At 54.7% G+C, this 27,959-nt stretch overlaps 1 protein-coding gene across 7 annotated transcripts; it reads left to right on the forward strand.

Moving 5' to 3' along the window:
* CD276 (CD276 molecule) lies at window positions 1–27,254 on the forward strand. 7 transcript variants are annotated; one of them, XM_044229617.1, is made up of 13 exons: window positions 1–117; window positions 1,870–1,933; window positions 9,601–9,660; window positions 12,633–12,860; window positions 13,114–13,252; window positions 15,571–15,909; window positions 16,114–16,428; window positions 17,020–17,358; window positions 17,577–17,873; window positions 20,960–21,094; window positions 22,117–22,158; window positions 23,603–23,638; window positions 25,778–27,254. In XM_044229617.1, the coding sequence occupies exons 4-13, from the start codon at window positions 12,831–12,833 to the stop codon at window positions 25,798–25,800; spliced, it is 1,695 nt and encodes a 564-aa protein (XP_044085552.1). In that variant the 5' UTR covers window positions 1–117; window positions 1,870–1,933; window positions 9,601–9,660; window positions 12,633–12,830; the 3' UTR covers window positions 25,801–27,254. The 7 variants fall into 7 exon arrangements, with proteins under 7 accessions (XP_044085552.1, XP_044085556.1, XP_044085557.1 ...); XM_044229621.1 differs by having other exon boundaries at window positions 12,633–12,828; XM_044229618.1 differs by lacking the exon at window positions 1–117 and adding an exon at window positions 155–380.
* The last annotated feature ends 705 nt before the right edge of the window (window positions 27,255–27,959 follow it).

Consider the following 27,959-nt stretch of genomic DNA (forward strand, 5'->3'; position numbering starts at 1 on the left):
CCTCGGCCTCTCCCGGTCGTCCCCGACCCCCACTCGGGCCCGGCCTCGCGGCGGCGGCGGCGGCGGCTAGACAGCGCTCCGCCGCGTCCCCGCGTCCTGAGAGCCGGCCGCGGCGCGGTGAGTGCTTGCGTGGCGCGGGCCCGCGAGGGTGGGGGCAGCCTTTGTCTGCGGCCGAGCGGTGCCGGGCAGCCGGACCGCGTGCTGTGCCCTCCCTCGCAGGGCGCCCGCGCCCGGCCCACTCCCCGGGTCCGCGGCGCAGCCGGGCTCTGGGCCCCCAGGCAGCGGGGGCCGCCACAATCCAACCCCGCCCTAAGCTTGTCGCCGAGGGGGCTGGGGCACAGTGGGACCTGCCCTCGCCCGGGAGATCCTGGAGGAGGCTGGTGGGTGCTTGTGATTCCCCGGGCCCTGGGCTTGCAGGGGCGTGGGGGCAGATCTGTCACTGTGTTGATTATTCTGGAAAGCTCAACGAAGCCAGCGGGGGTTGGCGGGGAAGCAGGGTCTTCCGGGCCCTCCAGAGGGCCCTGCAGAGGAAAACACCCTGAGTCCCAGCTCTGAGGAGGGAGAGCTGCGGGGGAAGGTTGGGAAAGGGGGCCCACTCTAATTGGCCCTGAAGGGAGGGCTTACGGGGGCAGCAGCGGGCGGGAGGGGGACAGATTCTGAAAAGAACAGGTAGGGAAAGCTGACCTGGAGGAAGGGGTGAATAGGTGTTGGGGGTGAGGCACGAACACGAGGGAGCAGGATGGGGCAATTTGGGCTCTGAAATGCTCCAAGAGATGGTGGGGGAGGTAGGACAGAGAGGAGGTAGGAAACTTGGTGTCCCAAAGGTGGGGACCCAGGATGGGGGACACACTGGGGGGGGGAGTTGAACCTCAGTGTCCCAAGGCCCTCAGAATGCTGTTTAACCAGGGAGTTGGCAGGTTTGGTGGCCTAAGGCAGCGAACTGCCAGAAAAGGGGATTTATTTCTAAGCCAGACCTGCCCTAATGAGAAATGCGTGACAGATGACTCAGAAATGGATGGATCTATCACTCAGGGAAAACCTTAGGCAAATGGTAGTGCAGGAGCGATTGGGGGAAGAGGGGAAGAGTTTGCTTGATCTAATTGAGAAAAACAATTGGCCTTCAAACTGGATGTGGATAGTTGTAAATGAGTCAATTTCATCATTCAATTAAGGCCCAGGTCCTTTTCTTACATGCATGTCTTTAGCTGTTGGCCTCTGTATTAGAAAGTAATGAAGCAATTCTGTCTTTAAGAGAGGTCTGCATTTAGTCCAGCCTCCTCTCGTTCCCTCTGGCCTCTCAGAAATGCCTAGGAAATCTGATGCTGTGCAGCCTTCCCTGCAGTTTGAGGGCCTGTACATAGGTGGGACGCTTTTGGAAGCTGGGAAAAATTGAAGTCTAAACTTGAAATTGAAGCTGAAACTTGTCTGATGGGTTGGGCCCATCTGAGTGGTGGGGCGGGGTGGAGGGCTCTGGGGCTGCAGGGTGTGAGCCATGGCTCATAGTTCCAGCTCATTGGGAATGGGAATATTTGGGGTGAGTACATTCCCTGATATCTAGAGTTCCTGAGCCTTAGCACTAACACTTATTTTAACTATCGAGCATGGAAATCTTTCTCTGCCGTATTACATACATCACAGTCTGACATCAGGACACTCCTGACGTCAGTGAAATTTTTCTTCGTGATTTCGGGTCAGTGGTGTGAATGTCAGATTTTGCACTAACAGGCTGTAGGGTGAGGGGACTCTTGTGGGAGTGAGCTTTGCACTAAGTGGCTTCAGCCACACTTTTACTGATCACTTGACTGTTGTTTGGAGGTTTTTTTCCTCTCTTCAGTGACATCACTGATGGTTTCTCCTGCTTGCCTTCAGTGAGCTTTCCAATTTACTCCAGACTTGTGGGCTGCAAGAAATCAGACCATCCAGCTTGTAAGAGGTGAGGAGCGTGTGTTAATGCAAGGCTGAGATGGGAAGGGGTGCTGGGATTTGTGGAGCTGGCGTTCCTTCCTGTCCCTGGCCCTCTGCAGCTCTGACCAGTCACCCGCTGGAAGCAGACCAGCTGCATGTCTGAGATGCTCAGATGCCTGACAGGGGGGCAGGGTGCTTGAACATTTGTGGAAAGGACATTTATAGAAGCATCGTCTCTTCTGAGGAGGTGGTGTCCCTCCTCCTGTGAGGATGACTTCTGAGCCTTTCTGGGGGAACTCCTCAGTCCTTAATCTGTAGCCCTGTCTTGTCTGGAGCCATAAATCTTGATTCTTTGGAGCAGGATTTGGCCTTGACCATGAGCTAAGCAGTACTGCTTGGGGTCAGATTGGCAGGATGGCTGTAGACCTGTGAGTTGGGATTCCACCGCATCTAAGGACACTCCTGGAAAGTGTTGTAGAACACATCTCTGGCCTGCTGCTGGCTGGTTCTTGGTTGGACATGTGGGGTTTGAGTGTGAAGAAAAATGGTCCAAATACAAACAGCCTCTAAGATTATGACCACATCGGGCCTGAGGCTGTGGACTTGAGTCATGGGGTCAGAGGAGGAGGAAGGGCAGGCGGAATGATGTCACTGCCCATGAGCTTATCCTCTGAGTGGGTGGCCACTTCTCATTGCTGTCCTCTTTCCAGACCCCAGGGCAGAAGTGCCGGGTGGCGGCACTGGGGGGCGGGGTGGGCACTAGCTGCAGGGGAAGGCATAGCCTGGGCCTGCGGGAAGTAGGAGGGTGGGAACTGATTGATGTGATCCGTGAGAAATTTCCTTTGGTCTCAGATGCATCAAACGTCTGGGCCAAGGCAACCCCGGCTGCCACAGCCCAGTTTTGCCACCCCTGCAGTATGAGGTTCCAGCTAGAAACACGGAGGTTCCAGGTTGGAGGTGGGGTTGTGCTGGATGCTTCACAAGCATCACCTCGTTTAATCATGTCAGTTCTCCAAAGTCGAGCGTCATTAGGTCCGTGGTAGAGATGGGGAAGCCAGAGCCCAGAAAGGGGAAGTCACGTGCCCAAAGACACACAGCTGGCACATGCTGGACCTGGGCTGCTGTCCGTCCCCAGAACAGGGAGAGATCTCATTTGGAGAGCTGGGGAGAGGGCAGGCCTGACCTGGGTATCCCAGTCCCAGTATCAGTGGGAGCGCTTGCTTTTCCAGAAGCCTGGTCTTCTGCACCCTTGTGCCTCCGGAGGCCCTTCTCAACCCTCCAGGTCTGAGTTGTGCTCCCAGCCAGCTGCCCCCACTCTGTCATTCTCTTTGTGGTCCAGAGAATGGATGTCTCCTCTACACCCCTAATTCCTTTGGGCATTTGGCCTTCCTGAGGCATTTGGAGAGTATCAGAGGGAAACCTGCTAGGAGTGGGGAATGAGAAGCATTTTTTATTGGGAGCCCTGGAGTAGGAAAAGATAGTACCTCTGAAAAGCAGGGCTCCCAGGTCACCCTAAAGTCAACATGGGCTCCCCGGAACCGGGGCTTTTCGGGGGAGATACTGGAATGTGCACTGGGGGTGGGGGGACCTAGATGTATATAGCCCGACAGAGGAGCTCTTGGCTGGGGGTGGGGGTGCCCAGGTGGCCTTGTCCGCATGACTATGGCAATAATAACAGCAGGAATAATTTGTTACTGCTGCTTTTGGGTGCTAAGTGCTTTCCTAAGTCCTTTCTGCATATGGTCTTATTCTTATAGCAGCCCTTGTGGAGTAGGGGTTGTTACTCCTGCTTTAGAGATGAGGAATCAAGTCTCAAAGAGGTTAAATCATTTATATTTGGTCATGTGTCTAAAAAAACTTTTGAGGCAGAATTTGAACCCAGGGCTGCCTGCTCCAGAGCCCAAACTGTACCCTGGGGCTGGCAAGGTGGCTTAATGATTCCATTTAACAACACAAAAGGCCTAAAAAGCAAGGTCCACAGGGGGCTATTCCCAGCTGTCCTGTACTCTCCCTAAGAGGGTAATTTGAAGTCCTTATTTTATAAATGAGCAAACTGAGGGTCAGAGAGGATGTTTGTCCAAAGTCCCATGACTAGGAAGTAGCAGAGTCTAGATTTGAAACTGTGTCTCCTACACCAAAGTCATCTCCTTAAACACCAGGGCTCACTTTTCCCATGAAGCCTCTTGTGAGGACAACAGCCCAGCATGTGATCATGGTTAGAGCACAGGATGGTGGTGGGACCTTAGAGAGTTGAGGAGACAAAGACCCAGAGAGGCAATGGGAGCCGAGGGAGCCTAGGAAGTGAGTAATGGAGCCTGGTCTGAAATCTATAAAAATCTCCCAAGTTGCTGTTTTCCTTTTCGTATTAACGAAAGAATTAGACACTCATGGTCAAAGTCACAGAAATATATCAACTAAGAAGTAGGAGTAGATGCTTGCCCTTGTTCCCACGTTCCAGGGTTGGGTTCACTGTCACACTTCCAGACCCCTTTCCCATATACAAACATCCATCTCTCTCTAAACACATGGTCACTTTCATTCATTCACACTGCGCTGAGCACTCACCATGTGCGGGGTCTTCGCTGGAATCAAGGGTACAATAGTCAATAGAGCAGACACTGTTCCTTGTCAGGGAGGGTCCAGTATGACACGAGGAAAAGGAAACTGTGCAATGAGTAACAGGGACTTCCCTAGGGTGGCCGATCGCTTCCTGACTTTTCTGCCAAGGTGGCTCTCGGGATAAAGTGGTGTTACACATGTCATCCGGGAGGAAGGAACTGTGTTTGCAAAAACCCACGAGAAGAGGATCCCCTGTTGCAGGATCCAGAAGAGGCGACTGTGGGGGAAGGACAAATGGGAGGAGGTGAGACTGGGGAGGTGAGCAAGGCCAGAGCAGGTAGGGCTCTGTGGGCCCTGGAGGAGCTGATGACATCTTGGAAGTGATGGCCTGATGCAGTTTATGTTTTCATAGCAGTTATTCTGGTTGCTGTGTGGAGTCAAGACTGGGGTATAGAACCGGGTGAGGAGACAGAGGGAAAGTCGAGAGACCAGTGAAGCTTTTGTAGTCAGCCAGGCAAGAGACGACAAGGACTTGGCAAAGCAGTGAGAGAGCACAGGTGGAGACAAACAGAGGGTGAAGCCGTATCAGGCATCGGCAAACTTTTTCTGCCAAGGGCCAGAAGTAAATATTTCAGGCTTTGCGTGGATTACAAGTGCACGGTTCCGCTGTCGTCTGCAGAAGCAGCCGCAGACAATACGTAAATGAAATGTGGCTCCGTTCCAACCAAACTTTATTTATGGACACTGAGATTTGACTTTCGTGCGATTCCTGTGTCTCATGAAATCCTCTTTTGATTTCCAACCGTTTAGAAAAGTAAACCCTTTCTTAATGGGCGTGCTGAACTAAAGCAGGCAACAGGCTGGTTTTGGGGCTCGGCTGTCGATGTAGTTTGGGGTCAGGAATGGTTGTTCTTGGTGATGGACTGTAGAGGCAAGAGAAACTCGGGTTTCTGGCTTGAGCGGAGGGTGGAGAGTGGTGCCTTTCCCGAGCGGGAAGAGCTGAGGAGGAACAGGTTGGAGGGGAGATCCAGAGTTTGAAGAGGGACATGTGAAGAGGGAGATGCCTGTGAGTCACCGGCGAAGAGAAGTTTAGGGGACAGTTGGAGCTCAGATGAGAGGTGTGGGCTTGGGGAAGAAAATCTAGGAGTTGCCAGCATATAGACGATATTTAAAGCCACGGGAGTGGGTGAAATCATCTAGGGAAAAATAGTAGAGAGACTTGAGGAGAAGGTCTAGGAGCCAACCCCGAGGGGTTCAGTGGTGGAGGAGGAAGGCTGGGCGCTGAAATACAGGTGATGCTGAGATGGAGAGAGAGGTAGGGGACCAGACCTGCAGCCATGGGGCCATCTGTTAATACAGAAATGAGGTCATACAGTTGACAGTATGCTTGACTGACGTGACACATGTCATGGGCTTATTTCTATATCAGTATACATTCTTTTAAAAAGCTGTGTGCTACTCCATTACACAGAGGCGCCGTCATTAATGTACCAGTTCCCAACTGGTTCCCATTTTTGCTGCTAGCTGGGTGTCTTTGAGAGTGGAGCTGGTGTGTCCCTAAACCAGTTCCTATGAACTACAGCCCATGGGCCAAACCTTCTGCTGCTTGTTTTTTGTATAGCCCACAGCTAAGAATGGTTTTTACATTTGTCATGGTTGAAAAAAAAATCATGTGATTCATGAAAATTACATGCGATTCAAATCCGAGTGTCCATAAATAAAGTTGTGTTGGAACACGGCTCTGCTCATTCATTTATGCATTGTCTATGACTGCTTCCCTGCTACAATGGCAGGGTTGAGTAGCTGTGACAGATATCAGATGGCCTGGAAAGTCTAAAATATTTACTATCCGGACCTTTACAGAAAGAGTCTTTTCCACTCATGCCAACAGAACAGCCCTGGGAAGCCCGGCTGGGTGTGGTTTGGCTCATCAGCTCCATTCTGGAGCCAGTCACTGAGGGTTTCCAATTGAGTCAGGTCCAGTCACCTGCTGAGGCCCAAGGCTAGGGGTCAGTCACACCAGCATCACAGGGACTGGGTTCCCTGCAGAACCGGGGAGCCCTGTTATTAGAAGGAATCGGTATAAAAGAAGAGAGGAGCTCTAGAACAAAGGACGTGGAAGAAAGTTGCTAAGAGCCTCAAGACTGACTGCTGAAGACAGAGAGGGTCTGCTTAGCGTCTGTTGTGTTTCCTTCTCAAAGAAAGAAGTTGCAGAGGCTGTTGAGAAGGAACTGAAGTTCAGGCCAGGTAGGGAGGTGATGATCTGGTGGATTCCATGGCTTTGTCTTCTGGCCCCTTTGATTGTCCCGGTGCAGCGTGAACTTGGAGATAAGATGTCTGGAAGCTGTTTGGGGTATTTCAGGAAAACCGGGGTAGATGGTGGGGGTGGGGGCGTAGCCCTCCACGGTTTCCCACTGTGTACAGAATCCGTCCTTAGGCAACCCCTGACCACCTCCCGTGCCCCATCTCCCGAAAGCCACTCCCCAGAGTCCCTCTCTTCTCAGAGGATGCTGGGGGGGCTCACTCCTCCAGGGAACTGCTTGACCCTCCATGCCCATAATACTTCATCATGTTTGGCGTGTGAGTGGATAGATGAATGCTGGAAGACTTGAGATGGGCAAATAACCGGTTTTACAGGGAAAACGGCAAATTTTGGGAGCGACAGATTGGGGATTGTGTCCTTAACCCCTGACAAAATCCTGGAACCAGTTATTAATGGAGCACTTGAAGAAGAGTCTATTTTCTTCAGAGGAGACTTTTTTTTTTTTCTTCCTGGTTCCTCCCCATTTGACCGGCCCTTCACCAGAAGTGGGGATAAGACCTGTGATGCGCAGTTGGGTGGCAGCAGGAAGGGGGGATTCCTAATCCCAAAGCCCTGAACAGTGGGTGGGCATTGATCCAGAGGCAGAACCTAGTGCTGTGGGGTCTCCTTATTCCTGTCCTCTTCCTGAGGACCGCAATGCCACAAGAAACAAAGCAGGGGAAAGAGGGTAACCTTTTTGGGTGACGTTCATTTTTCTTTCTTTTCCTTCCATCACAAAATTATCAAGCACCTTCCAGGGGCCAGGAACTGTCACAACAATACTGCAAAAGATCATGGCATGGTCACACAACCCTGTGACTGTACTTCCCCCCCCTGAATTGTACACTGAAAATGGTCGAAAGGGTCAACCTCACACTCCATGGATTTTGCCACAATTTAAAAGAAAAGGTCGTGGCAGTTGGGGTGATGGAACAGGTTTAACTGGATGAAATGTAATAAATAGTGACACAAATGAAGTATCCCAGAAAGTACCACCCCCTCCCCAGCTCCATCAGAAGAGGACGGCAGAGACGAGGGTCTGTGGCGAGGAGAGTGAATGGTTCCCAGTCACTGACCACAGATGTGATCATCTGTGATTTCGGTTATTTTGATGAACAATGTGGCACGGCTGCCCAGGGTGGCCTCGTCAAGGGAGAAGATCGAAAAGGTGCAGGGAGGGGGTGGACTTGTAATATAAGGTTGAAGGAGGACCGGTAGGCGGTACGCGAGACGGGTTTGGTTTCTGGATAAAGCAGAGATTTATGCCAGTGAGGCTGCCCCAAAGCCAGTGGATTTCTTCCAGAGGCCCGTGGTACCCAGCACTGATGGGGTCAGACGGGTTGTGAGGGTGGCCGGAGAGAGGCACCCAGTTCTGATATGTGACCATTACCCTCTGCAGATTCTCCAGAATTGGTTGGAGGATCTCTCCTCTTTCCATAATCTTCCTCAATGATCCCAACTTGGGCTCCCATCACTCCCAATGCATGGGTAGCTCCCGTCCTGTTCTGATCTCTGACTCCATGTGTCCAGCAGTCCATGTGGCATTTGGCGTGGATGCTCTGTGTAGCTCAAGCCCAGTAGAAATTGTTCTTCCTTCTACACGTGCTTCATTTCCAGGTGTCCCCATCCTATGATGTGTGCCCCCATGTGCCCAATTGTTCAAGCCTTCAAGACCTCCTTGACTGTCTCAGCCCCTCACTCCCTTACAGACAGAACAATTCCCAAGCCAGGTCGCGCCTACCCTTGAAATATCTCCTGAGCCGGGCCCAGGGATCACCATGTGACTCAGAGGAGATAGTGTCCAGGTCGTATTTTGAAACACCTATTTTAGATGTTGTTTCCTTCCACCGCTCTGAGCAGTGGTAATTTTTATGGGGTGGGAAGAGCAGGAGAGAGAAGGAGGGAAAGGAGGGGAGGGATGGCTCCCTAAATTAGTCACTTCAGATGCTGTCAGAAAGACCCAAAATAACAGTGACGCTAGAGTAGATGCTTATTCTCACCCATGTGACGGTGTGGGTCCGTCCTGGGCTGATCCTGCAGCCTCTCCGAGGGCCTCGTGTCTTGCCATTCTGAAGTCCCCAGAGTGTTGCCTTTGGCAGCATGGTCTCAGATGGTCACCACGGCTGTGTTCCAGCTGGTGGGAAGGGGGAGGAGACAAGACAGGGGATGCTGCTCTCTTTAAGGGTCTGACCCAGACGTTGTACACATCAGTTCCTCTCACATTCTATTAGCCAGAAGATGGTCACAGGACACACCTCTTCCCTGCAAGGCAGGCTGGGATCTGTAGTCTTCAGTTGAGTGGCCATGTGCCTAACTAAAAACTCTACAGAAGAAGAGAATAGATATGAGGGGGGAATGAGTGGTTTCTGCCACAGTCATTTTGTACATTTCAGTGTGACCTGCCTGGCAGCTAATTGGCTCGACCTCAAGGATATAGTACATGAAGATTTAACGTACTAATGTAGTTCTGCTAGGATCCAGCCAAGCATTTCTTTTATACATAGGAACATAGAGTTTAGAGAGAAGTTACCTGTTACAAATTGCACAGCAGTGACAGAGCTGGGACTGAATCTTGAACTTTGGGCTCATTTTCTACTATTTCAAAGGGATTTGGTTGAGAGGCACCCGGTAGTGCCAGGAGAACAGGTGTCTTGGGGCTGGGGAGAAGCCACTCTGTCCAGCCTGTTTACCTGGGGAGCTGCTCACCATTTTTTCTGGACTCACCTTTAGGGTTATATTATGTCTCAGGTAGTGGCAAGTAGCCCTCACTGTACCTTAATAATGTCCTGAACTGAAGTGCAGTGATTCACATGCACTTCTCTCTTCGATTGCAGGCTCCTTGAGGACAGACACACAGCTTCGTCATCACTCGGGCCCCAGGGCCTGCCTACCAGGTACTCAGTGAACAGTTAAATGCACTTCTCAGTACACGAACGAATGTATATTCAAGTAGTCTTTTGATCACAGATAATAGACACTTAGCCCAAACTAGGAGGAAGAAAAAAAGATCGGCTCAAGTATCTGGGCTGTCTCGGTGTGCACTCGCTTCAGGCATAGCTTGATCCAGGTGCTTATCTGCTGTTTGCAACAGCTCTGCCTCTGTGCTACACTGGTTAGCGTAGATCAACACTGGCATGTGCTTTGCTCCTTCTTGCCCTCTTGGTGGGAAGCATTGTACAAATGGACCCTGCAGGGATTGGGAGGAGGCAGGGGGTTAAGAGATATGGGGTGGTCATGGTGGGAGCAAGGAATTCCTCTTGATCCAAGAGCTCTATACGAAGACCTCAGTCTCGGCCTTTGTTTCTTGGTTTGGGCTTAATGGGGGCGCATACTGGGTCCTCTCTTGGGGGCTTCTCTGTGGTTGCACGTCTGCAGGGGTTGAATGAACTTGCTGCACCTTCAGGCCAAGGGTGGCCTGGGCTCCTCAGTCCTGCTTCCCAGGGAAAGCCAAGGCGCTGTGTGTTCTTTCCTGGCAGGACTCCGTGGAGTTCCCACATTTGGCTGAGATGGGGATGAAGGAAGAGGAAGAGGGAGGGCTGGCTGGTGACTCACTGGGAGGGGTGGTACATACTGACTCCAGGGCAGGTCCAGCCAGGGGATGAAAATTCCCCTTTGTAGAGGAGGTGGGCAGGGTGGTGACAATGCAGCCTGAGATCAGTGTGTCTCTGGGGGGGCAGCCTGTCTGTCCCAAAGAGCTGTGACGGGCTTTCTGTTCCCAGGTCATGCTCCCATTCCCTGAGCAGCACCTTGTCTCCAAGAGGTATTTCTCCATCCCTCTCTCAGTCCCTGGGGCCCCAGCTGTTGGGGTAGGAACCTCTTGGAATGCTCAGGTCTTCCTGGCTCTAGGCTGTCAGGTTTTTCCCTAGCGTGAACCATGACAGTGGGAACTTTGCTGGGTTCAGAGTCTAGGAAGGTAACCAAAGTGGGGAAGCCTAACGCCCACCCCTGGAAATCCTCTCGTTCTCCCTCTGGAGTGAGGGACAGCTTGGCCTTTGGGGAGCCCTGCTAGGTCTGGTCAGGAGGGAGGTGCTCCCTGACCTCCCCCACACTCATGGAGGTGGCAGGCATTCCCCAAAGACCCTGGTGAATAGAAGCTTGACATATGGAGATCTCATAAGAGAAGTCTTGAGTGCCAGGCAGAGGAAAGTGACTTTACTTTTATAGTGAATGGGGAGCCATGAAAGGTTCTTGAGCACAGGTAAGGTTGTGAGCAGATTCCTATCTTAGGTCCTGAGAGCAGACGTTGTTGAGAGAGGGGTTTGTAGGGGCAGAGTTCAGACAGCAGGGCCAGTGAGGAAGGTCACAGGAGGGTCAGGGTGGGAGTGGCAGGCATGAGCAGCCGTGGGAGGGTGAAGGAGGGAGGTAGCTTGGGAAGAACAGACAGGCCTTGGTTTTCTTCTGGGGCTGAAAGAGAGAAAAGGAGTCTTAGAATCTGGAAGCTTCTTAATCCTTAGGTCCTAGTGCCTCTTTGGGGGTGGGGATGGGGGTAGAGATGGGGGCGCAGCACAGAAGCTGCAGCCTGCTAGCTTTTCCTCTGGCCAGTGGTTGCCCTTGTAGGCAGGATGTGGTGCCCGCCAAGGGTGCCTTTATGAATGGAGCAGCAAGCCTGCTGACTCAGCAGGCGGCAAGGCTTTGAGGCCTCTGGGTTTGGACCGGAAGTGTCTGGGAAGGAAGTGGCTATTCAGGGCTTCCCCACTGTGGACAGCTGGAGTGGGGGGGGGGTGTGTGCAGGATGCACCCGGTTTGGCTGAGGGACTCCCTCAGCCCAGCTGCTGGGGGTGGGGCGGGGTGGGGCAGGGTGGGGTGGGGCGGGGCGGGGCGGGGCGGGGCGGGGCCCGGAGTGTGCTTGCCTGGGACTGGAAGGCTTGAGGCCTGGTGCCCAGACCAAAATGATGGTCTGCTCCGGGGAGGGCAGAAAGCCGCGGCAGGCGGTTGGAACCCGAAGCCTTGGCAGCTCGCTAACTAGCAGATTATATCACATTACCAAAGGCACCTCGCTTACAGGGGCTTTATTTTTTTCTCTTGCAAAATGGGACTGAGTGGATCTGGCTGTCTCCCTGGGTGGTTGTGAAAACGTCAACTCAACTGTGTTTTGTTTTGTTTTGTTTTTTTAAAGATTTTATTTATTTATTTATTTATTTATTTGACAGAGATCACAAGTAGGCAGAGAGGAAGGCAGAGAGAGGTTCCCTGCTGAGCAGAGAGCCTGATGTGGGGCTCTATCCCAGGATCCTGGGATCATGACCTGATCCAAAGGCAGAGGCTTTAACCCACTAAGCATCCAAGCACCCTCGACCTTGTTCTTGTTGAACAGTGCTGGATAGCTAAGTCCACACTGCTTATGTGGCTTCCCTGGGACATGGGAACAATCAGACAGCAGCTATGGGATGGGGTGAAGGTGGGTTCAGCCCCCCGGGTCAGACACCGTGAGGGGGCAGCCAGGATCAGGAGCAGGGCTGGGCCCAGGGAGGTCTCCTCTACGGCCTCTCACTCAGCCTCACTCCAGCCTCTGGTGTTCGCCCCAGACCTGGCCTCTGAGTGTCCGATTAGCAAGTGTGCTCTTTCTTGGGCCCCATCCCCTGATACCAGCTGCCTCCTAGTACTCTCTCCGGGAGGTGTCTGCACAAACACTGCTAACTTCACACGTGCAACACTGACCACCTCCATGTTCTGTCTCAGTGACTGCCCATCCCTCTCATGAGGCTCAAAACCTCCGCTGGCCTGACTGCCCCCTTCCTCTCTCCCCACGCCCTCCAACGCTGTTGTTCTCACCCAGACCTGCTTTATCTCTTCTCCTGTATCCTGCAGATGCTAACAGTCGTCTTTATGGAGCACAGCTCCGACCATATCCTTTCTCCTGTTCCAGAACTGTCAGAGGCTCCCAGTTACCTTCAGGATAAGCTTCAGACCTTTCAGCTTGTCTTTCCGTCTGGCTCCCGCCTCAGCCTTTACTCTCCCCACCAGCTGGCGTCTGGAGTCAAACTGAGCAAACTGATCTGCGCACATTCTTGCCCTGGGCCGGCCAGCCTTGCCTCTACTTGCCACCTTGCCTCATCTTCCTCGTATGTTGTACCAACATCTCAGTTCTGAAGGGGTGGGTCCCAGCTGCCCCCTGCCCAGTGTGCCCTGGTCTAACCTCCCCAGTGACTCAGTTCCCTCCTGCCAGCATGTCTCAAAAAAAAAAAAAAAAAAAAGCCCTCAGTGGGGAGCCTTGTAGAGTGTGGAAGGGAGGACCCGCCACTGGGCGGTTGCAGACTTCCCTGAGCTGGTTAGGGGGCGGGGATGAAGTGAAGGCGGGCCTGGGGAAGACCCTTGGAGACAAAGGCCTCACTTCCTCTTCCTCACAGGCAGGGGCAGCCTTCCACCACGGAGAGCCCAGCTGTCAGCTGCCTCTTGGGAAGATGCTGTGTTGCCGGGCCAGCGCGGGTGTGGGCATGCGTGTGCCCTTGGCCACGGCCCTGGCAGCGCTGTGGGTCTGCGTCACAGGTGAGGGGAGCAGTGTGGGGGCTGGAGGGAGGGGGGGGCACCCATTCCCAGCAGGGCTCCTGCCGAGCCCTTTTGTGTAGCAGGGATGGGGAGGGTTTTGGCCAACGTCCTCCCACTGTCCCCTGTTGCCTGTCCACTCATTTCTACCGGGTTTCCATAGGCAACTTACTCTGCATTTCTTAACCCATCTCCTCTACTATAATTTGGTCATGTGAGCACTTACTGTGATAATGTGTATCTTGAACACACAGTGTGCATGCTCCCTCCTGAGGGCCTTTGCATGTACTGTTCCCTCTGCCTGGAACTTTCTGTGCCCACACATAGGCATGACTTGATCCTTTATTTCATTCAGGTCTTTGCTCTGATGTCACCTCCTCAGCAAAGTTTTTTTGGCTACCTTGTGTAACACAGCACACCACTTCTCCCTACCCTCGACCTTACTTTGTCATGCTGCTTCCTGGCCTTTACCTCTGCCTGACATGTTGTACATTCATCTGCTTCTTGTCCGCTCTGCTCAAAGAGCAGGGTCTGTCCTCAGTGACAGGACTGGTTCCAGCCACATAGTAGCTGCTCAGTAACCATGTTGGATAAATGATGTAACTCTTCCCACACAGCTCTTGGCACAGAGTCAGCATTCAATAACGGCATTATTTTTAATAACAACGTCCTCATCCTATTTTAAATCCTTACCAGCCCCTGGCAGAGGGCAGGACTGCCTTCCTCTGCCGTAGGTGAAGACAAAGCTGAGTGTCTGGTGCCACCTGCTGGTCATAGGGAGGAGCAACTCTGGTTGTGGCTGCTCTGATTTCTCTGAAGCGCTTTGGGTGATTCCTTGGGTTACATTCCTAAATGCCCCCTATAAGGGACACCAGTTGGAGAGCGGCCTGGGACATGTGGTTGCAGCGAGAGATCCAGGGCCAGCATAAGACCTTTAGAGACCTCTACACACGGGAAAGATCATGATAGCCTTTCCCTGTAATTCGCAGTAAAAATACTATTTTTCTAAATGCAAGAAGCCTTTAATGGGTGCTATATCCAGTCAGCGTTGTATCAAGACTGTTTGGTTTTTACGTTTTTTGAGTGTTCCTGCTTTGCTAGTGCCCAGAGCACCCACTTACCCAAGAATGGCAGTGCCAGAGTAGGGAGCATGTCTCCCCAAAGAAAAGGCTCAGGGAAGCCGCCCCCTCTCACTAACTTCCCAGGGCTCTAAAAGAAGAGCTAGAAGGGAGGCAGAGGTGGCTGGGTGAGGAGGCTTGCCAACCCACAGGATCAAGGGCAGAGGACGAAGGGGAATCTGGCTCTAGGGATGAGTTGACAGTAGGCTTCCAGGATTCCTGCTCCTGTATTCCCCTCACCTTCCATTCATCAGCAGGCCCTCACCAACAAACCTGACTCTGTCCCGTGTGCTCCAACACCACTGTCACCCTCTGGAGCTAAGCCAACTTTGTCACTTCTTACAAACCGAACTGAAATAGTTCTTAAACCAAACAGCCAGAGTGAGCTGTAAGCACTGTTAGGCAGATTATGCCTGATTACCACCCCCTCAATCTGCAGTGACTTCCCATTGCATGTAGCAAACTACATTCTTTACTGGTCTTGCAAAGCCCTCCCATCCAGACTCTCGGGCCACAGTGGACAGCTACCTGGTAATCTCACTAAGGGAGCTGAATCTTGCCTCAGGGCCTTCCCACCTGCTATTCCTTCTGGAATATTCTTACACTGGCTTTTCTTACACTGGCTTTTTTGCGTGTCAGGCTCTTTCTCATTCCCTTAAATTTCAACTTAATATCCTCTTAGTAAGAATGTGCCTCACTGCCCCGTTGAGAGGTGTGGGCCTTCCTTCCTTCGGATATAAAAGCAAATCATGTTTATTTAGGAAAATAAAAAAGAGAAAGCCCTTGTGATCCTTTCTCATTCAGAGGAAACAACTATTAACACTTGATATATACCTTTTTAGACTCCCCTTTCTAATTAATAAAGACAACACACTTATGTGAAAAGCCACAGTGAGATATTTGAAAAGCGACCACCTCTAATCCTTTGGCTTATTTATGTCTCTCATACCCCTAATCCCATGCTAATGAGAATTTGTGTCTTAGTTTGTCCCTACCTCCCTTTAAAAGGTAAGCTTGCTCGACAATAGTAGGTGCTTGCTGTAGCCTTGTTGACTGAATGAGGACCACAGGTAATAAACTTTGCTTTGCGTCTCAGGCCTTAAAGGATGGGTGGACTGGCCTGCACTTAACCCAGAGCCGGGGGAGGACTAGGGAGGCTCCCAGGCCCCACCCCTCCTCACTACCCTACCCCACCGCCCCCAGGTGCTTTGGAGGTCCAGGTCCCCGAGGACCCCGTGGTGGCCCTGGTGGGCGCCGATGCCACCCTGCGCTGCTCCTTCTCGCCCGAACCCGGCTTCAGCCTGGCGCAGCTCAACCTCATCTGGCAGCTGACAGACACCAAACAGCTGGTGCACAGCTTCGCCGAGGGCCGCGACCAGGGCAGCGCCTACGCTAACCGCACCGCACTCTTCCCGGACCTGCTGGCCCAGGGCAACGCGTCGCTGAGGCTGCAGCGCGTGCGCGTGGCGGACGAGGGCAGCTTCACCTGCTTTGTGAGCATTAGGGACTTCGGCAGCGCAGCAGTCAGCCTGCAGGTGGCGGGTGAGCGCCGGCAGGGGGCGCCCTCGCGGGCTGCGTCACTCACCTCCCCACCCACCGCGCCCCCACTGACCCCGCAACTCAAGCCCCACTGCTGACCCCTAGCCCTGCAGGTGTCCTTTCCTCCATTGCGACACCCCCTTGCCCCCGCCCCGTCCTTGCCTTACTGACCTCGACCTCTGTGCTCTACCGCCTGCCCCACTCCAGCTCCCTACTCGAAGCCCAGCATGACCCTGGAGCCCAGCAAGGACCTGCGGCCCGGGGACACGGTGACCATCACATGCTCCAGCTACCGGGGCTATCCGGAGGCCGAGGTGCTGTGGCAGGACGGGCAGGGCGCACCCTTGACGGGCAACGTGACCACGTCGCAGATGGCCAACGAGCAGGGCTTGTTCGACGTGCGCAGCGTCCTGAGGGTGGTGCTGGGCGCGAACGGCACGTACAGCTGCCTGGTGCGCAACCCTGTGCTGCGGCAGGACGCGCACGGCTCGGTCACCATCACGCCCCACAGAAGCCCCATAGGTTTGTTTTGTGCCTGAATGTCCCCATGAGGGAGGGAAAGGCTTGTCCTATCAGCAGGGGCTGCAGGATTTTAATCTAGCTCCCTACCTTCCGTTTCCCAGATGGGTGAAATTCCCAGCAAGGGCGACGGGAAAGGCAAACAGGGCTACTAGGCTGGGAGCCTTACCTTGCTGGTAGGGGCCGAGGACAGCCATCACGGACCTTCCTCACTCTCCGGGGCTACTGACTCCAGGGCTCCGGAAACCCCTGGAAAGAGAGTTAGGATAGGAGAAGGCTCCATCATGTAGGAGGGGGGTTTTGCTAGGACTGGATGCTGTCCCCGGCCTCTCCCTCCCAAACCTCCCCCATCCCCTGCCAGGAACAGGCATTGTCAGGGCAAGGTCAACGGTCAACCTCAGTGATTCTTGTCCTAAGATTAGGGGGACTCTACATCTGGGAATCCGGAGACCCTATCTGCTTTTGGGTCTGGAGAGAAAGCGGAACGATGGGACAGGAACTGGGGGTTAATGAAGGAGGAAATCTGAGAGGCTGTGGGCTGGTAGCCCGGAGCGTCCCAACCCCCTTCACCGTCTTATCTAACCTCACCCCCAGGTGCCGTGGAGGTCCAGGTCCCCGAGGACCCCGTGGTGGCCCTGGTGGGCGCCGATGCCACCCTGCGCTGCTCCTTCTCGCCCGAACCCGGCTTCAGCCTGGCGCAGCTCAACCTCATCTGGCAGCTGACAGACACCAAACAGCTGGTGCACAGTTTCGCCGAGGGCCGCGACCAGGGCAGCGCCTACGCTAACCGCACCGCACTCTTCCCGGACCTGCTGGCCCAGGGCAACGCGTCGCTGAGGCTGCAGCGCGTGCGCGTGGCGGACGAGGGCAGCTTCACCTGCTTTGTGAGCATCAGGGACTTCGGCAGCGCAGCAGTCAGCCTGCAGGTGGCGGGTGAGCGCCGGCAGGGGGCGCCCTCGCGGGCTGCGTCACTCACCTCCTGTCACTCACCTCCCCACCCACCGCGCCCCCACTGACCCCGCAACTCAAGCCCCACTGCTGACCCCTAGCCCTGCAGGTGTCCTTTCCTCCACTGCGACACCCCCTTGCCCCCGCCCCGTCCTTGCCTTACTGACCTCGACCTCTGTGCTCTACCGCCTGCCCCACTCCAGCTCCCTACTCGAAGCCCAGCATGACCCTGGAGCCCAGCAAGGACCTGCGGCCCGGGGACACGGTGACCATCACATGCTCCAGCTACCGGGGCTATCCGGAGGCCGAGGTGCTGTGGCAGGACGGGCAGGGCGCACCCTTGACGGGCAACGTGACCACGTCGCAGATGGCCAACGAGCAGGGCTTGTTCGACGTGCGCAGCGTCCTGAGGGTGGTGCTGGGCGCGAACGGCACGTACAGCTGCCTGGTGCGCAACCCTGTGCTGCGGCAGGACGCGCACGGCTCGGTCACCATCACAGGTAGGCAGGAGGCAGGTGAGCAGCCGGGGAGATGGAGGGAGCTGCTGCCTTTTATCTAGACCCTGAGTTAGAATTTAGGTGGATCGGGGTGGTCAGAAGCCTCCACCGAGAAGTCCTTGAGGGACTTGGTTTAAGGAGCTGGTGAAAGTCATGTATAATATTGGCCCTCCTACGAGCGCCGTAGAGGGTACTTGTGCTCCGCACGCAGAAAGGGGAGTGGCTGCCGGAATTTGGAGGTGCTCCAGGGAGTCCTAGAGCAGACGCGGCATGGTGAGGGAGGGCTTTCCTACTGCAACTGCTTCGGGGGACGGGAACGTGTTGCTGGAGCCATGGCACCGTCTGATCTGAGGCCGTGAGAGACAGCTAGGGATTTCCAGGTGTTCCGGACCGGACCCCACGGTGTCCGCACTTCTAGAGCGGAGCTCTCAACCCAGGCAATCTCTGCTGCCCCCGTGTGGCCAAACACCAGATTGATGTCGCCCATTTGGCCATTCCCTCCATCTGCTTGGGGTCTGATTTGGGGTCCCAGCCCAAACACCTTCCCTTCCTGCATTGCTCACCTCAGTGATGCTCCTTGTGCCTGGGGGCGTGAAGAGAGCTCAGGCGCACACTCAGGCCAAGGGAGGCAGTCTCCATCCGTGTTGGGACATGAGGTTGGCTCCTCAGCCCCTCAGGCAACTCAGCTTTCCCACGGGCCTCCCCACAGCCTCTGGAATCAGGACAGCAGGTTCTGTCTATCTGGTTGTCCTGTCCTCCCTTCCTGTGACTTCCACCCCCGGTGGGTTTCCTGAGAGAATAAGAAATACCAGGTAGAGTGACATTGACAGAGAAAGGGAAGATTTCTGCGAAAGGAGGCAGGGGCCAGAGTGGGCTGGAGCAGTCGGGAGAAGTCTCCAGGGACAGGTGGGAGTTGAGAGAGCCTCGAAGGGCAGGTGGACTTTGTGATCATTTGCCCCCGGGGTTGAACTGGGTATTTGCCACGCTGTACATAAAGGGCTTATGGGTGTCAATGGAATGGTAAGGAGAACGCTTACCTCATCTAAGAGAAAAACACTTTTATTTTAAACTTCAGTAGCTAACATTTAAAGTGCTTTCAGAGATGAGGAAACCAAAGCCCAGAGAGAAGAGAGAACTTTCCCAAGTCTGCAGACTAGAACAGTGGCTCTATTTCGGGGGCCAGGCACCTCTTTGAAAATTGGATAAACAGTAAATGCAATAGTTTGCATGTTTAGAAGATGCACAGGGGTGTGTGGCCCTTGGCTCCAGCACCCAGTGGTGAGCCAATGACCCAGGACCAGAATCCAACCTTTAGCCTCTCAGCCTAATTTTCTCTCCTCCCCACCACCCAGCCTCCTGTTTTCGTAAGAACAGGTCTGGCCTACTTTGGAGCCCTTGGCCTGTATTTCGCTTCAGGCAGCTTTATGCCTGGTAAAACATTCTAGGATTCAGAATGTCAGTCCTCCAGCCTGGGCTCTCCCACACCTACTGGAGAGGTTCGTGACATCGAGCATGCTATGTGCATGGAAGGGGCTTTATGGAGCATTGCCTGGGAGTGGAGCCTCAACACCCTGGTCCGAGCCCTGCTCTTTACTCCAGGGCCAGTTTGGCTGGTGTTCAGGCGCTAACACCAGTCAGGGGGTGAACACAGACAGACATCCTCCCTCCTCCTGAGTATTTTGGTGGCTCTTCTCCCTCTTTTGCTGCAAGGGCCGTGCCCGGATCCCCAGGTGTTTCTTTCCTGGGCTTCATGGACGGGCCTTCCTGGCCCCTCGTCTCAGCTGCTGTCCTCTCCCGCTCCCCTGGGTGATGGGTCCCTTTGTTTGCAACATCCTGAGCAGCAGCTCTGCCAACCATACCGGCTGGAGGGAATGTCTGCTGCAAATGCCCATGTCCCTGGCAGGGCCTCTGCTGCCGAAGGTTCTCCTGGCAGTGCTGTCGGCCCTGACCGTGCCTTCTGCAGACCCAGCTGGCTGCTGCTGCTGGCCTGGGCACTTGTGGTCTGCAGACAACAGAGGAGAGCAGTGCTGTCTTTTGTTAGCTCTGAGGTCCCCAAGCTTTCTGCCCAGGACTCGGCATGGGCCCAGGGACTGGGCTGCTGGCTGGCAAGCTCAGAACAGTGGCTGGCCCAGACCCAGGTGCGGGTGCCTCGAGCCCCTCCCTCTGCCGTTGAGAGAGCTAACAGAAGGGCTCTCAGCGTTTCACGGAAACATTCCCCTGGCAAGTCTCCCCCTCTGGGGTAAACCCAGAACCTCACCATGGCGCCCTCAGTTCCCACCCCCATCTACATGCAGGGCTCCCCAAGCATTTTCTGTAAAGGGCTGGATAGTAAATATTTTAGGCTTTGTGGGCCACATACGATCTCTGTTGCTGCTGCTGCTTTTCCTTCCCCTTCTGCTCCTCCTGTTTCTTTTTTGGTAACCCTTTACAAATATGAAAACTATTATTAGCCAACAAGCTGTACAAAAACAGACCACAGGACAGACCTGGCTCGCAGACCATAATTTGCTGACTCCCGATCTCTGAGATAGGGGATATCATCAGGCAGGGCTGGAAGAGTCAGGGAGGGCCCTCTGAGGAGGTGAACCTTAAAGTAGGTGAGCGTTTGGGGACATTTTTTAAAGTAGGGGAACCTGACAGCACTGGCTTGGGGGCTGGAAGGCACCAGCTGTTCCCGCAGAGAGTGGTTAGTTCACCAGCTTGGCTGGAGCAGAGGTTCCTAAGGTGGATGCAGAAGGAAAGGCTGGAGAAGGGGAAGGAGCAGCCACATAATAGAGGTCCTTGAGAGGATAGAAGCATTATTCAAATGTCAGTGGGGAACCATAGAAGGTTCTAGAGCATCATCAACTGTAGACTTTTCGCCCCTGCCAAGTTGAGGCATGTCCACACCAGCTACAGCTGGATCAGGGCTTGGATGTGTCTTGGGGGGGGAGGGGCATGGGAACACCAGTGAGCTCTCTTCATAATGCTGGAGCCTAGTGAGGGTGGGAGCTACCTATTCACACCTCTTGGCCAGGGGTGTGCAGTCCTCAGGGCCGCAGGGGCCAGGCATGACCATCTCTTCCTCTTCTCCCCACTTTCCCTCCCAGGGCAGCCCATGACCTTCCCTCCTGAGGCCCTGTGGGTGACCGTGGGGCTCTCTGTCTGTCTCGTTGCACTGCTGGTGGCCCTGGCCTTCGTGTGCTGGAGAAAGATCAAGCAGAGCTGTGAGGAGGAGAATGCAGGTGAGGGAGAGAGGGGGCGCGCGCACACACGTGTCTTTGCGTGTGGTGGTGTGTCTGTGGCATCAGCATGTGGGTCGCTTTCTGGTGACCGAATGAACGTGAGTGTGCAAATTGTGTGTGTGTGACCCCGAGGCTGAATGTGTCTTGTACATGTAAACATGCCTATCGCGGTGGGACTATGGCAGGCTGAGCGCGGGTAGCAGCAGGACCGGAGTTGAGAGGTGGATGTGTGGGCCTGCGGTGTGATGGTGAGCGTGGAAGTCACACGAGCGTGTCTGTGCGTGGATGCGTGGGGGAGAGCGTGGACATTTAGTGGCACACGTGTGAATGCCGTATGGTGTGTGTGGCCCTGTGTGAGGGTGTGTGTGCCTCCCAGTGGGCAGAGTTGAAAGCGGCTGCCATTAGCTGGGCTGGGATCGGAGTTGACTTTGGTGATTGGCAGGTGGTGAGCTGACATTGGTAGGCGGGCGGTTTGAGCTTGGTCGGGAAGCGTGTCCGCTCTGGGGAGTGGTGGGTGGCGAACACACGCTGGTGAGTCGGGAGTTGATGCCGGTGGGTGGTTAGGCGGCTACACAAAGGTTTTCCCGGTGAACATGGAAGTAGATGGTCGGAGGTGGGAGCTGGCTGGGTGTCGGGAAGGAGGGTACGTATGTAGAGGAGAAGGGACAGACGGGTGGCGGCTCGGGCAGTGGGTGGCAGAGGGGGCTGGTAGAAGGACAGGAGCACTGGTTAGGTGGGTGCCGCGGGTGTTGGACGCTGGTGGTAGGGGGGCTTGGTAAGTGGGTGGATGGGGGAGCAGTGGGTGTGGCTGGGAGGAGGGGTGAGGGGGAGGAGATGGTACTCGGATGGGGGAGCGGTGGGTTCTGCTCTGTGCTGGTCTCAGGCTCCCACCCTCTGTCCAACATCTGGACCACAAGCCAGGCCTACTCCGCCCACTTTGCTGCCTCCCATACTCCCAGGTGGAGATGTGCAGGGATGACTGGGGGCTGAGGAAGTCTCATTATGGAGTCCTTTTCTTCCAGGTGCTGAGGACCAGGATGGGGATGGAGAAGGATCCAAGACCGGTAAGCCCGAGCTTCGAGTGGGCCTTATTGGCTGAGGGAAGGACGCAGGGATGGGGGGAGAACTCTAGGATCCTGAGGAACCATGTTTGCTTGGGGTTTGGATGCAGTGTGTTCTGTGGTCTGTGGCCTCCTGCCCTGGTAAGTCTGGTCTTGACTCAGTGTGAGGCCTGGACATGGGTCTCCCCTGGCTCTCTCCCAGGTGTTGTTTTGTCTCTCCTGCCCACCTGACCTTTCTAACTGGGCCAGCTCCACTCTGAGTGACCCTGCACTGTGGGGTCTGGTGGCTTTCTAGGGGAAGGAGGGCTCAGGGGACAGGGTGGCCTGGGTTTAAGTTCCAGCTGCCGCTTGTGGACTGAGCGGCCTGGAGCAAGTCACTTTGCTTCTCTGGACCTCAGTTTCTTCATCTTTGAGTCTTGGCTTCCTCCTAATAACTGCCTACTTCATAGATTGTGTGGGCTTCTTTAAATGAGATCATGTATATAAAAGGCCTCGCACCAGGCCTGGTGCCTGGTCCATGCTTGATAGCTTGGAGCCTTGTTAGTAGGCACACAATTTAAGACAGTCCCATTCTGGTTAGAGGTTATGTGACTTTGGTCACAGTGCTTTGCTGCTCTGGGCTTCAGTGTCCCTCTGTAAAATGTTCTCTTGACCCTGCCTTGATGACACCAGAGGCTCTTTGGAGTGACTGGACCCAGGGGTGGTTTGCACAGGGCATGGTGCTTTGAAGACACCAACTTAGAGCCCAGCTTGGGGTAAGTGCTGTGGCGCTGGTGTTTCGTGGCTACTGGAGGCTTCACCGCCCTCCCTCCTGGGGCTCCTGGGCCAGCTTCCCGAGGAGCCATTTGGGACAGTGTCAGTTGACATCGGTCCCCTCCCCACCCCCGGTGAAGGAAGAGCGGGAGACTGACACCTGGGGACTGCTGTAAATGATGCCAATTAACTCTCTGCCTTTGGTGTGGCGATAGCCCTGGGATCAGGCCTCATTTTCCTTGCTCAGAGGCAGATGTAGTTGTCAGACGGAGGGGGTAGGGAGTGGAGCATGGCCTAGAGATTTTCTCAGTCTCTGTTCCTCATGACCCCTCATGACCTCATGACCTGGGAACGGCTGCAGCCTCCTGTAGCTTCTCACGTCACCCTTATTTGCAGAACAGACTCGGTGTACTTCCATATCTCTAGCTCACTGGAGGGCAGGGTAGCTGTTCCCATTGTACAGATGTGGAAAACTGAGGCCTAGAGAAAGGAGTGGCAGGATACAGAGTGGAGCTGGGCCTTAGGACAGCAGCCTAGGGCCCCTTCCCTGGGGCTGGGAGGTTGCCCTCATCCTCCCAATTTCTCCCAGTCCGTGTCGCCTCACTTCTTTCTCAGCTCCCATTCCTCTGCCCGACTCCTGACCCCGCCATTGGCCACGGTCCCCCCTCACTGTGTGCTCCTTCCTTTTTTGCAGCCCTGCGGCCTCTGAAACACTCTGAAAGCAAAGAAGGTAAAGACATGTGGTGCCTGAGATGGTGTCTTTGGGTTGGCCCATCTGTGTGCGGGAGGTGGGAGAAGATGGTTGGCGGTGGGGGTCACCATCGCAGGCTCACTGGTGACCTGAGGCTCCCTCCCCAGGAGAGCAGCCAGGACTCTCCTCTGGCGGAATGGCAGAGGGCGGAGTAACCATGGTCCCAGCTGCTCTAAGTGGGTGCAGATGTGACAGCGGCTTCACAAGGACGGGGATTTTTTTCTCTCTCCTGGAACAGTCTAAGCGTAGGTGACCTTAAGGCCACTGACGTCCTGGCACTAGGTTCCATTTATTGGTTTCTGCCCTCTTCCACTCAGAACTTCCATCCCTGGGTCCAGGCTGGCTGTTCCAGCTCCCATGCCCTCTCCAGAAGCAAGGGGGAGGGAGGAGAAGGAGGGACTATTTTTTTCTAGGACTTGACTAGAAATAGCTCCTGTTACTCCAGTTTCGGTCCATTGGTCTGGATCTAGTCACATGACCCTGAGCTCAGGGGAGGCCAGGGACTATGGCTTTCGGCTGGGGATCCACATTCCTGATATGTAGTAGGCAGTTAGTGAATGTTAACAATCATTATTACTTGTATTCCGTAACATCGGTGGTTACAGTAGGAAGTAGTTGCTTGGAAATAAGTGTGAGATTCTTTCTTACTGAAAGTAACCAACAGTGACATCTATGTATGCGTATTTGTGTGGAAATGTGTGTGCGTGTGTATTTTGAACAAAACATTCCTTGCAGCAGATTTGCCACTCAATGTGAGTGGCTTCCACCTAGAAAATCAAAGTTGGTTGCTAAAGGTTATGGAAACGTTTTCAGGTGGCCTGGGTGTCCCTTTCAGGAAAGAAAACTTTCACTGAATTCCTGGATGCTCATCCCTGCATTTAGAGGAGAAGGGAAGGATGCAGCCCCTGTCTTCAGGAAACTTTCAGAGGCCAGGACAGGGCGGTGGGGGGGCGGGGGTGCAATGGGGCCCTCAGAAACCTGTACAAAATATGTGATAAGGGAGGATCGTAGACTCAGACTTTCACAACAGTCAGTAAAGGGGGCTTTGGGAAGGCAGCATTGGGCAGAAGAAAGAGGCCCTGGGGTCAGGAGGGGAGACCTTGGGTCTAGTCTCTGCCTCTGACCTTCGGGGAGGTTTCTTCATGAGTGGAATGCACACCACACTTACAAGATGGTGGTGAGGTCTAGGCAGGGTGACAAATGCGGAAGGGCTTGGTAAAGCAAGTCCTTTTAAATGCTGTAGAATGTTCCATGGCAGTAAGAGGTCGATGTTGGGGTTTGGAGGGATGGAGATAAGTTATCTGCCTCCTTGTTGTTCTGAACTGAATGAGGCATAGAAGGATTGAGCAGATGGAGATGAAAATGTCAGCTTGGTTCTAGAAGAGAGCTGCAGGAGAATGGCCTGGGTGCAGGGTGCAGTGGGCTTCCCCGTCTTGCTCCCAGCGGGTCAGGCTGACCCCCCAGTCTCTGGTCACACTGTGTGCACAGAGGCTGCACCCGGAGGCTGGGGCGGGGGCGGCAGGGGTGGGGGTTGGTACTACTTCTCCTGGAACAGACAGAGCCCAAAGAATGGGAGAGGGAGCGGCAGGATCACACACACTCCGAGCCCCCGCCAGGTCAGGGAGTGGCGGGGCCAGTCCACTGGTGCCCCCATGTGGAGACAAGACCCAGAGGCACTCAGCAGCGTGGAAAGGGGAGCTGGACAGGATTTCTTGCTAGTGCAGGGGAGGGAGCCAAGCCAGGAAAGACGGAGGGGGATAGAAAGGAGGGGGAGAGTGGAGGGGACAAGTGTGCCAGTGAAAGTGGTTGGAAAAGGTGTGGGGGGGGGCAGCCGTGGGGCTGGAGAGAGAGGCTGGCGGGGACTAGGCAGCCTCCGTTGGGGGCCCCATGGTCTGTCTGATGCCCAGCTCCTGTGTTGTGTCCGTCTGGGCCTCCAGGGCCGTGATGAGCGCAGGAGGGTGGGGGGCGGCTGCTAGTCAGACTGCGGTGGCCCCTCCCACACGCCCTCCGCACCCGGAAGTGTGTGAGCATGCGCCTGGGGTTCTGGAGCCGCCCAAGAGTAGAACTCTTGCCTTTAATGCTTTTTCCCTCATGTTTTCTTTCCATCATGAAATGCAGATGATGGACAAGAACTAGCCTGACCACGCGGGCCAGGGAGCTGCTGCTCCAGTCTGGGGTCTCCGTGTGAGCCCTGCCCTCAACAGACGGCTCCCACTCCAGCAGGTCTGCTCATTCTCTGAAGGACAGAGTGACCCCGCAGCCTTCTTTCTCCGATGGATGTGATTCCCAAGTCATCCTGCTGCCTTATTTCTCCAGTGACACGATACATAAACCATTCTGCTGTCTGGTTTCTTACGGACACCACCCCACCGCCTTATTTCTCCATGGATATGCTGCACGGACCATCTGGCTGCCTCTTTTTCTCCAAAGGACTCAATATTCAGACTGATCCTCTGCCTTATTTCTCCAAAGACAGGATACACAGTCACCCCTGGCCTTCTTTCTCCAGTGGCCCTGATACACTAGTTTTCATTTCTCAGCCTTTTCTTCCACCCTCCCCCACCCTGGGCTCCTTGCAAGCCCATCTCCTCAGACAGGGACACTGCAGCTTCAGCATCTCCTCGAGTCCACAGGCGTCTCCCCTCCCACCTCCCCTTCCTCTGGCCCCAGCCTTTTCCCTCCCTCACTAAGTGAAGACAGAGCCCTTCCCCCAGGCCCGCAGAGGCACACAGGTGCATGTGCTGGAACACGTGCCAGGACAGGTAGGGACCTCCCTTGGCCCAGTCTCTCCCGTGGTGCCCTGGGCTGTGCCCTGGGAACTGCCTCCCCACGGAAAGCACGTGCTGGTCACACTGGGTGTCCAGGTGTCTCTGTGGGCCCCCTGGGGGCCAGCCCCTAGCCCCCTGCTTTGCCCTCCTCTCCTTTTGTTCACCCATTCTAGTCATGTTCAGCAAACATCCGTAGGGTGTCAGCACTGCCTTGGGCACCTGGGACATGGTGTGAGAAGATAGGCCCCTCCTTTAAGGAGATCTTCCTTCAACTAGGGACCTGTGAGGAGACAGATACCTGCCCGCTACAGTCTGTGGCTCTCGAGTAGGCCCCTGCCCTGCTCCCTACAGTACCCTCTTCTGTGCCCACAGCCTGCTGGATACCTCATGCCCACTGCATCCTCATTCCCTCCCCAGAGCAGGGGGTAGGGTTAGCAACCTGGAGACGGGGCAGAGCCTCTTGCTACAGTCGGAGAATCTAATGGTTTCCGAAGTCTTTCCAGGTGGGAGCAGGTGGGCAGGCAGCCACGGTACCCGGTGAGAGCAGGAGTGTAGGGGAAGCCTGGGGATGGGGCAGGGCCGGGAGGGCACAGGGATGCAACCCCTCACCAACCCCCTACCATGGTGCTATTCTGGAGCTGGGAGGATACCTCCTGGCTTGTCTCTCACCGGCCCCCAGCCTCCAGAATGCTTCTGATGTCCTCCCGCTGACATTTCTTCCTTCCTCCGGGAATGGAAGAGGTGACATGTCTAATTTAAATGTGGGACTTTGAGGAATTTTGTTAACTGGGGGTGTATTTTGGGAAAAATAAATGGCTTTGTAGAAAGCTTTTTCTCCGAGAAGTGTGTGGAAGAAGGTTGGGCAGCAGGACTTGGCAGGAAGCATCCCCTCCTGGACATTTGAGGCCAGAGTGGGCCAGGCCTGTGTCTCCACCCTTTCATCATCCTTCAGTGGCTGGGCCTCTGTGACCATGCAGCCCCTCCCTGGCCACAGTCTTCCTCCTGGGACAGTGAAGTTGGCAGTCTAGAAAGGCTTGGCTCCTCCCTTTCCCAGAAGCACCACCTAATTTCTTTATCTTGTGAGGCTCAGATCCTGGACTTGTTTAGGGCCACTTCTAGCACCCCGTTTTGTAGATGGGGAAGCTGAACCCTAGTAGGAAGCTGATGCCAGGAAGGAGCTCTGCGTGCTGTTGGTGTCTGGCCCATTGGAATGGGCACTGGACTTGAATCAGAGGTCCAGGGCCAGAACCTCATTCTACTCTGTGACCCTGAGCAGGGCATCTAGTTTCTCTGGACCTTACTTTTCTTACATAAGAAACAGACCTGAGGTTTTCACCATCCTCCACCTCCAAAGACTGAGAAGAAGGGGGGAATGTGGCATAAGCAGGTTTCCAGGGGGCTGTGTTCAGGGGTGTGGAAGCCTGCAGAACACACTGTGCCTGTTTGCCCCTGGGTGACAAGGCGCTGGGGCAGCAGGAGGGGCCTGTGCTGGAGGTCAGGACACTTGGCTTTGGTTCCCAGCTGCACTACTA

This window comes from Neovison vison, chromosome 13, assembly GCF_020171115.1.
Source record: "Neovison vison isolate M4711 chromosome 13, ASM_NN_V1, whole genome shotgun sequence".
Lineage (NCBI taxonomy): Eukaryota > Metazoa > Chordata > Mammalia > Carnivora > Mustelidae > Neogale > Neogale vison.

What these genes read in the sequence shown, in the direction of transcription:
- CD276 (XM_044229617.1), top strand. Translation starts at nt 12,831, where the DNA reads ATGTTGTACCAACATCTCAGTTCTGAAGGG. An exon ending in AACATCTCAGTTCTGAAGGG is followed by an intron (nt 12,861 to 13,113) that starts GTGGGTCCCAGC and finishes TCTTCCTCACAG; the next exon opens with GCAGGGGCAGCCTTCCACCA. An exon ending in TGGAGAAGGATCCAAGACCG is followed by an intron (nt 22,159 to 23,602) that starts GTAAGCCCGAGC and finishes CCTTTTTTGCAG; the next exon opens with CCCTGCGGCCTCTGAAACAC.